This window comes from Chaetura pelagica, unplaced genomic scaffold (assembly GCF_000747805.2).
Source record: "Chaetura pelagica isolate M959 unplaced genomic scaffold, ChaPel_1.0 scaffold69, whole genome shotgun sequence".
Lineage (NCBI taxonomy): Eukaryota > Metazoa > Chordata > Aves > Apodiformes > Apodidae > Chaetura > Chaetura pelagica.
The window spans coordinates 6,413,181-6,426,477 of NW_009970724.1; the positions used below are offsets into that span (position 1 = coordinate 6,413,181).

The 13,297-nt window shown below is 37.9% G+C and overlaps 1 protein-coding gene across 1 annotated transcript in view; it reads right to left on the reverse strand.

The window, feature by feature from the left end:
• The window catches only part of COL24A1 (collagen, type XXIV, alpha 1), a 129,173-nt gene that overhangs the window by 37,952 nt on the left and 77,924 nt on the right, over window positions 1-13,297 (reverse strand). The window contains exons 25-32 of the mRNA XM_010006740.1: window positions 10,853-10,906; window positions 8,933-8,986; window positions 8,411-8,464; window positions 7,638-7,691; window positions 1,618-1,671; window positions 1,282-1,326; window positions 1,122-1,166; window positions 632-685 (exon numbers count right to left, since the gene is read on the reverse strand). Coding sequence (XP_010005042.1) covers window positions 632-685; window positions 1,122-1,166; window positions 1,282-1,326; window positions 1,618-1,671; window positions 7,638-7,691; window positions 8,411-8,464; window positions 8,933-8,986; window positions 10,853-10,906 — 414 coding nt within the window. The remainder of the gene's footprint in view (window positions 1-631; window positions 686-1,121; window positions 1,167-1,281; window positions 1,327-1,617; window positions 1,672-7,637; window positions 7,692-8,410; window positions 8,465-8,932; window positions 8,987-10,852; window positions 10,907-13,297) is intronic.

Here is a 13,297-nt window from a genome sequence, read left to right on the forward strand (position 1 = left end):
GTATTTATTTAATCTGATTTAGCCCCAGAGAGGGCTATGCAATACTATTCCTATCCTGCCTACACCTTGCAGCACTTTGCATGTATTTGCTGCAGATTCTGCATGATCTTCTGTTACAATATTAACCACATAAAAGTGAGCGTGGCTTTGAAATAATAACAATCAGAAGAAGAATCCATCCAGCAGAGGAATGTCTGAGGCTTATTATAACAGTATCCTTTTTATTTGAAAATCAAACCTGCCAAATAGATGTGGTCCCTGAGTTCCTGAATAACTATCCTAAAATGGCCTGAAAAAAACCCCCACTAAGACCTGTACTGTCACATTTACATAACCCATAACGTAGATGTCTACCTCAATGCAGCATAAAGCTACACAATATTGTGGTTCAAGCCTGTCACACTCTCTTATGCGGAGTACCCGCTACTACAGGGCTTCCAACAGGTCTCCTTATGAACAAGTTAAGCAAGGGAGGCAGACTTTAGCCCTGCAGTTTTTGGAACAATTACCCCACGATTCCTCTTTAACGACAGCTGGCAATACTGCATCTGGGTAAAATGGAGCTTGAGTTTTCAGAGACTTCAGTATAATATGTGGAAAAATTTGTAAGCAGTCGTAAGGATCAACTTACTGGCTCTCCCACTGGTCCCCTGTCTCCTGTGGTTCCAGGAGGTCCAAGCAAACCCTGGAAGATTAAAATAATAATAAAAAAAAATCATTGGAAAGAAGCTGTTTCGTAGTCTGTGAAAAGCTACTTCCTCTCTTATTTCTGCTTACTCAAAAGCTTGCTCAGAAACACAGAAAAATATGTACAGCCTTTTCTTCTGGTTTACACACATTGCCACATCACTAGCTCCTGTGGCAAGTGAGGGAGCACTGAATAAAACCTTCCTCAGCTTCTTTTACGTAGGGAAGGATCTTAGCTGACTCATTTTAGATCATGTTTGGTCTTACTGTCACTTTTGCCCCTGGTTCTTTGTATGAATAAATGCCAACAGTACTGTTGGAGTTTTCCAGCTGCTCTAAAGTAGACAAATTCTCTCATATCTGAGTGAGAAACAAAGTATGAAATTTTGTGGAATACTTTTTTTGGTACAAGTACTAGATAATTTCATACTCACAAGTGCACCCTGATCTCCTCTTTCTCCTGGATTCCCAGCTTTACCCTGGTCAAAAAGAAATATTGAAAGACAGGCTGGCTTCAGATAATTTCCAACCACAGCTCAGAAATTAGCAGTAAGCATATTGAGGTTTACTATAAAGATTGGCTCCAATACTCACAATAAGCCCAGGAACTCCTTTCTTTCCTGGATTGCCTCTTTCTCCCTAATAAGTAAAAAACATGTGAATTCTGTGTGCATTTACTAAATAAGCTGCACACAGTTGCTGTCAGTTTAAATGCTGGGTAACTGCAGGAAGTGCAGATTCAGGCATAGATGGGCTTGTATCATAACAAGGATGTACCTGAAAGTAGCAGAAATTTGCAAATCTCCTCCTGGATTAAAAGGAACTTTATGGCTTCTGACATGCTGGGTTGTTTTTTTTGTTTGTTTATTTTCTTATCTGTTATGGTCCATCTCAATGTTTTGTATGCTCCTGAGAAATGCAAGCACTCACCTTAATGCCTTCTGTTCCTGGTTCTCCTGGAGGACCATCAAGACCTCTTGGACCCTGAATATTGAACAAGCAATTTGCAATATCAATTATGCATTATTTTTGGCTATCATCAGGAAGATGCAATGTAAGCTCTAGGAGAGCGGTAACATATTTTGTAAGCATGAAAACCAATATTAATTTTATGTCAAGTGTGAAATAGAGCTTCAACGAATAAGAAAAGTTTCTGCTTTCTATTTCTATTTCTGTAATTCTAAACACCATTGCTGTTTGAGTATAGAAAATAAAATTAAAGCCAGTTAATAACAACCTAAAACCAATGACCTCTTTAAAGCAAGAGCTAGTTAAGTCTCAAGACAGAGCCAGGCTCTTTACAGCAGTATGCAATGGGAGGATGAGACACAGCAGCATTCCCAGTGGCACCTGGGCTGAGCTGGCATCAGAGGGAACTAGTACACTGCTATGATCATTGATTTGATCATTAATAAGCAAGAAAAAAGACCTACCACTCAAAACACCAAAAATTCTGTTACATAATATTCAATTGAAAAGAAAGTAGCACAAAGTGACACGATGCTCAGCTTCTGGCTCTGGGCCACACCTGCCTTCAGCCAGCCACAGAACACAGTTCAGGAATCCAAGGGAAAGGCAATTTAATACTACAACAGAAGCACAGCCTAAAATTCATATAAGTAGTATGGTGTGACTCATCATTGGCACAGATTAGTTGGATCTGTATCATTTCCTACTCTAGCTAGTACAGAATGAGATATACACATCATTTGCCTGCTGCTATTTAATTTAGGTTGCAATAGCACTGAGGAGTAAGGCTGCCAAACAACTGCTACTAATTTTTTTCTTTGGCACAGGTTCAGCTTTGTTTCTAAAACAGAATATTGCATTGACAGCTCTAGGATAACAAGGTGAGAAAAAGTTCATCTAAGAAAACAAGAAGCACCAATTAACTCTTTTTGTGCTTTCTCATCTGACTCCTAAATATAAGAGGAGTGAAAATAACAAACTATATAGATACTTCTTTCTTTTGGTGGTTGACATGGAAGAATATTAGAAAATAACATCAATTTTAGTCTCACTTCATTTGAGCAACTAAGACAGTTAAACACAGCTATTGATGTATCACAAAGCACACTGGCCACCTGTTTCACATAACCCTGAAGCACACCACATTTTTCTAATTATTGTATTTGCTGCTGTGAGAAGTATGTAAGATAACATTCATGTTCTGAAGTAATTGAGGTCCTTCATGCCAGTACAGACACAACTGAAATAGAGATAAACCTACTTGCTGTGACATACACAATCTGTTGTTGCCTGACCCCAAATTTATGCCACTTGACTATGTAATTTATCTGTGTTTTCAAAACTGAACTAAAAATTTGATGAGCTGCATTCCAGGAAAGCGAAAGCAGAAAAATGATTGCTTTTAAGCTTTAAAACATTAAACATCAGGCTGAAGAATACTAACTGCCTAAGTCTCCTAGCAGCCATTGAGAATTTTGCTTAGGTCTCACACATAAAATAAATCTCATCATACAGGACCTCCTCCTCAAATTAAAAGCTACACCAGTCACTGACACTGTTTTTCTTCTCCATACATCAGCAAACAACAACAATGGTTTCATGGCTACCTTTACCACTACCAGCATGTCTTTCAGACATCTTTCTCTCTCTCCCCTCCTCTTTATCTTTCTGTCTGTCTTCCATGGAAGAAATTATTTATTTTAGTTGCAGATATTCCCACCCCCCAGAGTGTCATTCTGCCACTGAAGTATCTACAACAGAGTTTTCTCCCTCCATTGTCATGAGATTAATACTAAAAATAAATAAATAAATAAATAGATAATCTTCCGTGGGATTCCAGCGGGAGTGCATCAAGACTCGAGGATGAGCTGAGGAAGTTAGTTCTGTGCTACCACTATGCTCATTGGCATAATCCTCTGACAGAGACAGATTCTGTAGACTACCTAGACATCCTGCCTTCAGCTGTCTAGAAGTCCTGGGTGTTCTGGAGCCTGAGCAGCTGGATAGTCTCAGGCAGAAGTAGGCTGCTGGGTAATCTTGGATGCAAACCAGTTGCTGAAAGGTCCAGAATTTATGAGATGAAGGAATTCTATTCTGTGACAGCGCAGAAGTAGAGTGTCAGTGCTCCTAAGACTTCCTGCAGATTCCAGCTGTGAAGATGAGGTATGTTCTTGTTTCAGTCCACAACAAGGGGAAATTTCCATATGCTTCTATTTAACTTCTGTAAGTGACTGTGGTGTGCTTTTTTCTGAGGCCTGCCATCAGAGCTTGGGATAACACCCCAGATTTCACAGCCCCTCAGATATTTTCCTTATGTGATATTCTACTTGGAATGTGATATTTTGGTCTTGAGAGAAGGAAAAATTCTCAGTGGCTTCAGTGGGGGTTTGTTCACAGAGCCTGAAGACCTGAATGTGCTCTGAGACCCCCTTCCATGAAGGATTCCCAGTTATAATGGACAAAGTCAAAGGCATAAAACATAGCTGCAAACCAGGACTTCCACAAAGCTTGGGATATTTGAGATTTATTTTGAGTGATCTTTCATTATACACAATGTAATCCATGGTGTACTGCCAAAATCAGAGACAGACCCCCTCAAAGATTCCTGTCTCAGCTGGCAGAAGATGAGACATTCCTTAAATACAAACTACCTTCTACCTTCAAAATATAATCTAAATTAAAATAATTCTTTCCCCTATAAAAAGCAATCAACAGGTAGTAGATGCTTCTGGGAGGGAGAAGAGCCTGCAGGGAAGGACTCAGTTCATCTCAGTAGCTTGGCTCTGATTTGAACTCTAGTGATGCTGGCAGATGGACTTTCCAGAAGGGAAGGATCAGAGGAGTTCAGAGGATTGCTGTGTCCAGAGGAATGAAAAAATACAACCTGCAGCAGTTCAGTACCAATGTCAGAGAGAACTATTTACACCAAATTACTTTTGAGCTGGCCTTCTACCTCACTGCAACCCACAGGCCACCAGTCAAAGTGAAACTCCGGAGGACTGATACGGTCCAATGATATTTCCTTTTTAAATGAAGCTCCAATATCATCATTTTAGAGTGAAGATGACTGTCTCTGTGTAGTCCTCATCTGATGCCACTTTTTCCCAATTCAGTATAACACTTCAGCATGTATTTCACTTTCAGACATGCTCCTTCTAAAATCCCAAAGGTAAGGCACCCATTCGTTTCATTGGATCAGGCCACTGAAGAAGTGGTGCCAAGGTGCTATACCTTCTTTTCTGCCTCACAACTGCTTTGCATTTCTGTTTTGATTTACATTTTCAAATCTGCCTGTGAAATAAAAAGGCTGTTTTTTCCCTCTGCTTCTCTAAACCAAAGCAGAGGTTCACTCCTCTGTCACAAGGCTGCCTTAGTTATTAGAGTGGGAGCCCTTAGAGCTTCTCTCCAGTGAATACATTTGTAGAAGCACCTTTTGAACATATCAGGAGCTACTTCACTGTGAGATGATGCCTGGGGCTGGACACTTCTGCTTGCCCCAGTTCTTGGTAGTGCTCCACTGTGCTTACCAGTGGAGGTGGATTCTAGCCCTCTGCAGCTGATTTATCTTTGAATTTTGTTAGGCATGTCACATAAACAAATATATCTGCATTTCAGTTTTGCCTGATAAACTGGCCTCAATAAACACATATTTCTGGGCACTGATGGATCACCTGTGACGTGGTTCAGAAAATTAGCAGGTGACCTGTGAGATGTGGGAAGTGTTTGCTGTTTCTGCATGTAAAATTATCAAAATATATTGTTCAGTGTATATGATTTTGCAGGTTTTGGGGTTTTTTTGTTTGGCTGTTTTTTTGTGTTTGTTTGTACAGATAAGTCATTATTATATTAAAGTGTCTGTTTTTAAATTAGCAAAGTAATTTTCCAGAATTTTTTTTTACTAAGAGATCCTTTTTAAATAGGCTTTAAAAAACCACATCCACGGAGAGGAAAAAAATAAGATTATTTTCAGAAGACCATACAGTTTCTCTCAGATGATGGCGGGTAGGTCCTTTTCCATGAGCTGCTGAGAAAAATTCCTTAATACTGACTCAGACAAATCTCCTACTGATAGGTACTTCAGACAAGTACAAGAAGTTCTAAGTATATGTAGACATATGCTCAAAACTGCTTCTCCCATTTAAGGAAACTGAAGTCTGGGATAAATTATACTCTATGTCTGAAACTCAGAAAAAAACAACCCAAACCAACAAACCAAAACCCCAAACACTTGCATTTGGCATTGCCAGCTGGCAGCTTCTCTAATACAGAGTAACCCAGAACCACTATTGCAGACTTCGACAGAATTATACATTTAGTATGTTATATTTCACAAACTGCACCATGAACAGAGAGGTAAATTAAAACAGATTTCTTCTTCTGGAGGAGGAAACCATACTAAAGAAGGAAGACTCATTTGAATCATGTGAAGTTTGTATATTTTGAATATTAAAACTATTGAAAATACTCTGTAGTTCCAAATACTGCATATTCCAAACACAATGAATATTCAAAACAGCTTCAAATAGATTTTATTAATATGAAAACGTTTAATATATTCAGATATATTATTTTGAATATATTAAATGTTTTAATAAAACTCCTTACCAAATCTCTTGTTTAACAGTTTAGCAGTCATGAAAAAGTAATGCAGAAGAATATATAGTGGGAGGTTTCCTTGCCCATAGCAGGGAGGTTGGAACTAGGTGCCTTCCAACCCAAACCATTCCATGATTCTATGATATAAGTTAACCAATTTTGTATTACAGAGATTGCAAATCCAAATACATTGTAATGTACCTATTTTTTAACCGGAGTAAAACCTGCAGATCTTACAGCTTGTCAAATTTTACCATGTATTTTCTTAGAAAACATATGCATCACAATAACAAATGATAAAGGAAGGTTATTACTGTGTTTTGCTGTGGCAACAAAAGTTTCTGTTTCCTATGACATGTATAAGCCAACAAAATTATCTCACTGACAAGGACTAAGGAACTTTATCTGTAATGAGTGGTAAGCACTGCCTGAAGGTAGCATCAGTGTGAAGACACACTGGTCCAGCCACCTGTATGAGTTATACAAATCTCATAGTGAGCCTGGATATGTTGCCAAACTGCTAAGTAAGGCTGATGTTAGAAGGGTGCATCTTTGCTGCTATTCTTCACCAGCTCCATTGAGAATACACTTGCTCATGGTGCAAACAAACCCATCTATACTATAAAGTAGAAGCACTTCCTGCAGGCTCCTTGAGCTCAGACTGCAAAAACATGACCAAAAAAAAAACACTCCAGAGAAGAGGTGCAAGTGCCTGGTGAGGAATATGAATGAAAAGTGTTTAAGAAAACCATGTAGTCAACCACCCCCAGGTCACAAACTTCAGTACTTTCACTGATACTGATTTTATGCATTGTGATCAAATGCATACAAATTGATGTGCACAGTCTCTCTCTTTGTTTATGTGGGTTTTAACTAGTGTTTTGTATACAGCAAAAAAATGTTTCTCATTCCCATGACAAAAATGCATGAAATGACAATGACAATCCAGTCAGAAGTTTGAGATTCAAGCATACGCTATCTTCTGACTTTGCTTCTTCCTCTCTTAGAAGCATGTTTGGGTGATTTATTGTCTTCCCAAAGACACAAATTACATGCAGATTAAAAAAAACAACAAAACAGCCATTAAAACATTGAAATAGTCCAATGGTAGCTATAAATGCCAACATTTGCATATTTATGTATACTGAAAATAAGGTAATTTGGTTCTGTTCCTGCTTTCAGATGAAATCAATGGCAGAACCCCATTTAATTGGAATGTGAGGAGAAAAAAAGATTCATATCGCTTCCTACATGAAAATACAAGTATCATCTGATTTCAGTAAAAATGGCTTTAGATTGGAAGACAAGAGTTCAAAAGAAGCAACTGTAGATGGGTTACGTGTCAGATTCACATTGAAGAAATGTGAAACAGCAATATTACTTACTCTTCTTCCCTTAGGTCCCTGTGGTCCTGGTGGTCCTCTTCTCCCTGAAGCTCCCTACATGTCAAATAAACTTATTATTCTTTGTCTTCTGTACAGAGATTTCTGAAAATTACAAGGTTCCTGCACAACGCAACCAATACAAATAACTTTCATTCATGTTTCAAATTCAATTAATTTTGTCAGTCTAATTTATCTAGAAAAACCTAAATAACAGACTCTGTAACTTCATTCTGATAAAGAAATTGGTATGACTGTTGAATAAATCACTTCTGTCCAACATCCCAATATTCCTAAAGGATACCTGTATTTCAGCAACATTACATTAAAAAGTCCTAATATTTTTTTATTGAGATTTGCTGTACAAGACCCATGCTAGCCAACTTGTAACACAATTATACACAGCAAATTAGAATATTTTTTTTATTAACAATGAAAATAAACCCGGAAAGAATATATTTAAAATTTATTATGCCCCAATAAATTAAAAGTGTTGTGCAATTATTAACCATGTTTGAAAAAATTCTATTCCTCTACTTGTCTCAACAGAGTGATTTATAAATGGATGAGTAAATGACATAATTAGTTTTCCTGTCTCTCATGGATCATCCTGGTAAAGAGCAGGTGAACAGACTTTGTGTCCAGATGTGTAAATTTTCATGACAGTTTTATAGTCTGCAGTACAAATTAGAAACCATTCTTAGCTTCAACAGCACAAAAAGACAGTTTGAAAATAGTACATTTCATGTCACACTGAAGCACTACTCTATACCTACAGATAATCCTTCTGGTCCCACAGGTCCAGGCCCCCCCGTAGGTCCTGGGTAGCCCTAGAATTGAAATAAATACAGAAAAGACTAAACAGTTTTATCAAAATTGTTATTGTAACAACAGGCCAGTCCTCCCACCAGAGTGGCACCAAGTGATTCTGGTTACCAGTCTGTCCCTTAGAATAACCTGTGTTAAGCTAGTCCACAGGAGACAATTAATTTAGTTTCCCTCCTTAATTTATCCCTCCTTTCAATTAATTATGTTTATTTTTTTATGTAAGTCTGCTTAGAACCACTTTTCAAAAAGGCAACTGCTCCTCTGCTTCATTCAACAGATCGCTTTGCAATGTCACTTCCACAGAGGGGATAAAGCTGCTAAATGAAACTTCCTAGGAGAAACACCTCATAAATACTACTCCTTTCCACAAAGCTTGCAAGGTCAGAAGAGTGAGAACTTACTACTCTTTTGGAAAGCAAAACACTTATTTAAGAAATACAATTGTGCATTCTACATAATTGGTGACTTACCATGACACCTTTCTCTCCAGGAGGACCTACTGGTCCTGGGCTGCCTCGCTCTCCCTTTTATGAAAGATTAAAAATAAAATGTCAGTGAGTGCTCTTTTCCTGACCAGCTCCATACCTGTTGAGCCAGGCATATCTGCACAAGGCTCGCCTGCAGTAACAATACCACAGCAATCCAAGAGGTTTTTCAAGAGGATTGTAGCCCTTAGTCTACAAGAGACTTGATTGCTGAAGTTAACCACTTTTGCAGTGCATAACACCATTGGTTCAGGGACCATCCTTCAGAAACAGTGCAGAGGAATTTTCACTTCTGTTGAATTTCTTCACTCATTCTCCTACAAGCCCACTCATCTTTCAAAAAGGTAATATAACTGAACTTGTCTGTCTTCCCTTTTCCTAGGACACTGGAGAAGAGACTTGGTACATCAGCCTTTATGCACTGCAGCTAGCAGATCCCTTTTCACTCTGTTCTCTCACATTTATACTTTAATCCATAAAATTCATCACAACAAACAAGCAAAAAGGAAAATGTAGTTCATCTCTTACTCATCGCTTCAGTACACATTAGGAAAGCACAGATCTAAAAGCAAGACCAGCCCTTCAGCAGTTACAGAAGTAATTAGGGTAGGGGAAGTAGGAAGGGTCTCTTCCTTACACACTTTGTCACCTTTATTTTGTGTAACAACCAGCCAACACAGGCTTGGCTGTAGATTATCCTCATAAAAATGTTACACTATTATTGCAGATAGTACACATGGCATTGTGATAATGGTGTATTTTATGTTGCATACTGTTAAAGACAGGTATTTAAAATAATTATGTTTGCACTTTAAATCCACATTGGAGGTTTATATTGTACTGTTTAATCGGCAAAAGAGGAAGATAATAAACTCTACAGAAACAATATAACAGTGGCAACAATAATGGCACCATGAAGAAGCTTGCTTCCAGTTGCTGATAAATCTATAATAAATTAGTCTTTTACTGCCTTTTTCTTCCTAGCTAAACTAGTAGCAGTATCCCAACATAATCTTTGTTGGGCCAAGTGTAATTATAAAGAACAAGAATCCTTTGACACTGAATTCTAAGATTATATTGTTATTAAAATCATATGAGACTTGTTTAAATTTTGGTTTTAACAAGCAGTGCTTTCCACTGATGTATTTCTTTTTGTAGGTTATATACATTATAATGAAAATGTCATGGAAGTTCTAACACATTATTAATATTTTCTCAATAAAATGTCTAAATAGCTGCCACCAATCTAGATGTAATAATTCAGCCCTGAGGGGAAAAAATTTAAATGGTGCTGGATCATTCTGACAATTATGTTGTTGTTATAAGTAAAGCAGACGTGCAGTCCAGTAGTAGTTTCCTGTTTTTCAGTTTTTAAATACTTCACAAAAATAAAACCATGTCAAATATACTTAGGTTATTTATACTGTTCTAGGCACATTACATCTGCCAAACTTTGCTTTGATAAACACAACTGTTATTGCACAGCAGAAAAAACTAACAATATTGTTTTCTTTATTCAGCTAATACATACAGAGAAACTTTACAGTTCTACTTCTGTCTCTTCATTATGCAGCAGTACATAACCAGTAACTAGTGTAAAACATACGTATAATTTATGCCACATAATTTCTGTAAATCAATAGCAGTGAATAGTCAATTGTCATAATATGAACAAGATACCAAATCTATCAGCTCTAAATTCAATATCAAGTAAAATCAGGAATACCAGCTGCATACCTCAAATAATGGGATTTAGAATAACATTTATTACACCCCTGTGCTCTGAAATAGCTACACAAACATCGATTTTGTCAGTGGTCGGTAAATAATCTCACGAATATTTTATCACCCGAATGGTTTTCAAAGCTGGATTTTGTGGCTGACTAGTCAGATACATTATTATACCTTTTCACCCAGGCTTCCAGACGGCCCTGTTTCTCCAGGTAAGCCAGCTGATCCCTGTACAAACAGTAAACAGACTTATTAGTACAACCTCCATACTAATTCATGGTTGGCAGCTCCCCAGCAATCTGGAAGCAGAGCATGGCCCATTTCTTCATCCCCAAGAACCACCGGTCTATTTGTGCAAGTGCTCCTGTGGGGAAGTGAGGACTGTGCAAGCTAACCTGGCTTACAATCTATGCAGGAGGATCATGGCATTTAGAGACATCAGGATTCTATGATTCCATGATTCTATGATCAACAGTAAATGGCTACTGCTTGAAAAGAAATTACATTAATTTAATCATCACACTGATACCATCTAAGGTCTGCCACTGAGCTCAGTCTTGCAGTGCTAGACGCTTTACAAACCTAAAGTTGATAATTGCTCTGCTACCACTTTAGTCTGACTACAAATTTCAAGGGGAATAAATTCAGTGGAACAAAATAAAAGCCAGTCAGAACAAAAATTTATATTGGATCAGGTGTTGTCAGAATTTTCCCTTTAAGTGTTGTAGCCCCAAATGCCTTTGAAGTCAGGGGATCAGAGACTTTCAGTCCTTTTGGAAACAAACTAACTCTCCTGAGGCTCTCTCACAAATTTCCAATGGATAGAACAAGTACCAGCATATGGAACACCAAAGTGCTTGAAATACTTTTATTATCAAACAAGAAGAAAAAAATACATGTATAGTGCAAGGCCCCAGTTGAGAAAAGTATGAAGCAGTGGGCTTGAAGAAAAGCAATAGTTTATGACTGCTCATAAAAAATGGCAGAAATATGGAAGCTCCTTGTAATGACCTATTTTCCTCTAGAACTCTCATCATTTAAATATATTGCAATAACTCATTGATACAGCTGCCTTTGAGGCTGACAATGCTGGCACAAACTACTTTCTGGAAGGGGCTAAAGAGATAAATAGGCATCTCTATGGCGCTGGACTCGTGTGAGAACTCATGTATTGTATGTCAGGACTGAGCTGTCTCTTGGCAGCAGACAAAGATTCATCCTGGTGATACTGGCACTTAAGGTGATGCCCAGACGTCACTGGCAGGAATGAGGGACTTTGTGATGATCTCAGAACGAGAGCTACCATTGCTACCAGTCATGGCCAGTGGGCCTCAGCAGAAATCTGTGGGACAAAGAATTGCCCTGTACTCTTGCTCATCAAGATAAAGGTTGTGGAGGTATGGTTTCAAAGGGCTTGATTAATCCCTTTGATTCTCTCATTCCAGAAAGGACAGAAGACATAATCAGAGCCAAGATGTAACTCAGACCTATTCTCCTTCCAGAGAGGCACATCTGATCTCCTGGCCAATGCCACACTGTTTACAGGTCTGAAGATGCTGATTAGAAAGATCGATAGCTGTGCCTTGTACTGGCAGTGAAGCATTCACTATACAGCCCCTGCCCTTTTTTAATTCAAAAGTATTGTCTTTCTGTCTAAGTTGCTCTGGTCTGAAAGAGAAGGAATGACTAGGAAGCAGTGATGGTGAATATGCAGCACGGTAGGTCTAGCCTACAGCACTTTCCAGAGCAAGGACAGAAGTTGACTGTTAAGTAGCAAGTTCCCTAGACACTGGCTATTCCTCTGAAGTGAAAAAGTTTACAAGCAAAACACTAAGAGAGTGGATTTTTATTGATATAAAAGATGGGAAAAGAAACCTCTGCATGAGTGAAAGCAGCTGTGTATGGAAGCATAAAAATAGTCGTGATATCAAAAATTGAAGTCACTGAAATGATAAAGGCAATAGGGACTTCCATAGGAGCATAGGGAATATAGTTCACAATAGGTTAACTAAATCTTCTTCCACTCCTCCATTCAAAACAGGGGACAAGTGCCAAGACTGAAATAAAGCTAGGACAGGTACATGCAGAGGCAAAAGATGAAAAAAAACTTAATTAGGAAGATAATTCTGATCCTTAAAATCATTCATAGTATATAGTAAAAACAAAGTGGAATCAGAGAGCCAAGCACAATGTATTCCATTAATACATTGACCATAAAATGCTATTTTCCCTATAGACTTTCTTATAGATCATCCTCAAATCCTGGATTTCAATTGATTTATTTTAGAGACAAGCCACTAAGACTAGACTGATGTTTCAACTCTCTGCTTCTTACATAAGAAAATGCTCACAATCCAAAGCAAGTTTGTTGAGTCAGTGTCTTCCAGAATCCCTTCAACCCTTTGGGAAGCAGTGGTGGGTTCCAAAAATCAAATTGAATGTATAAGGCAACAGAAAACTAGACTAAAAACACCTGAAATATTTTTTTAAAAAACATAATGGCTTTAAACCTTTTTAGAAAGATAGCAATAAACTTTCATTTACAAGGATTTGCATAAAACTCTTCAGTGACAATAACAGCATTTTAGAAACCTTCTTGACAGGAGCATTTTTGTGGAA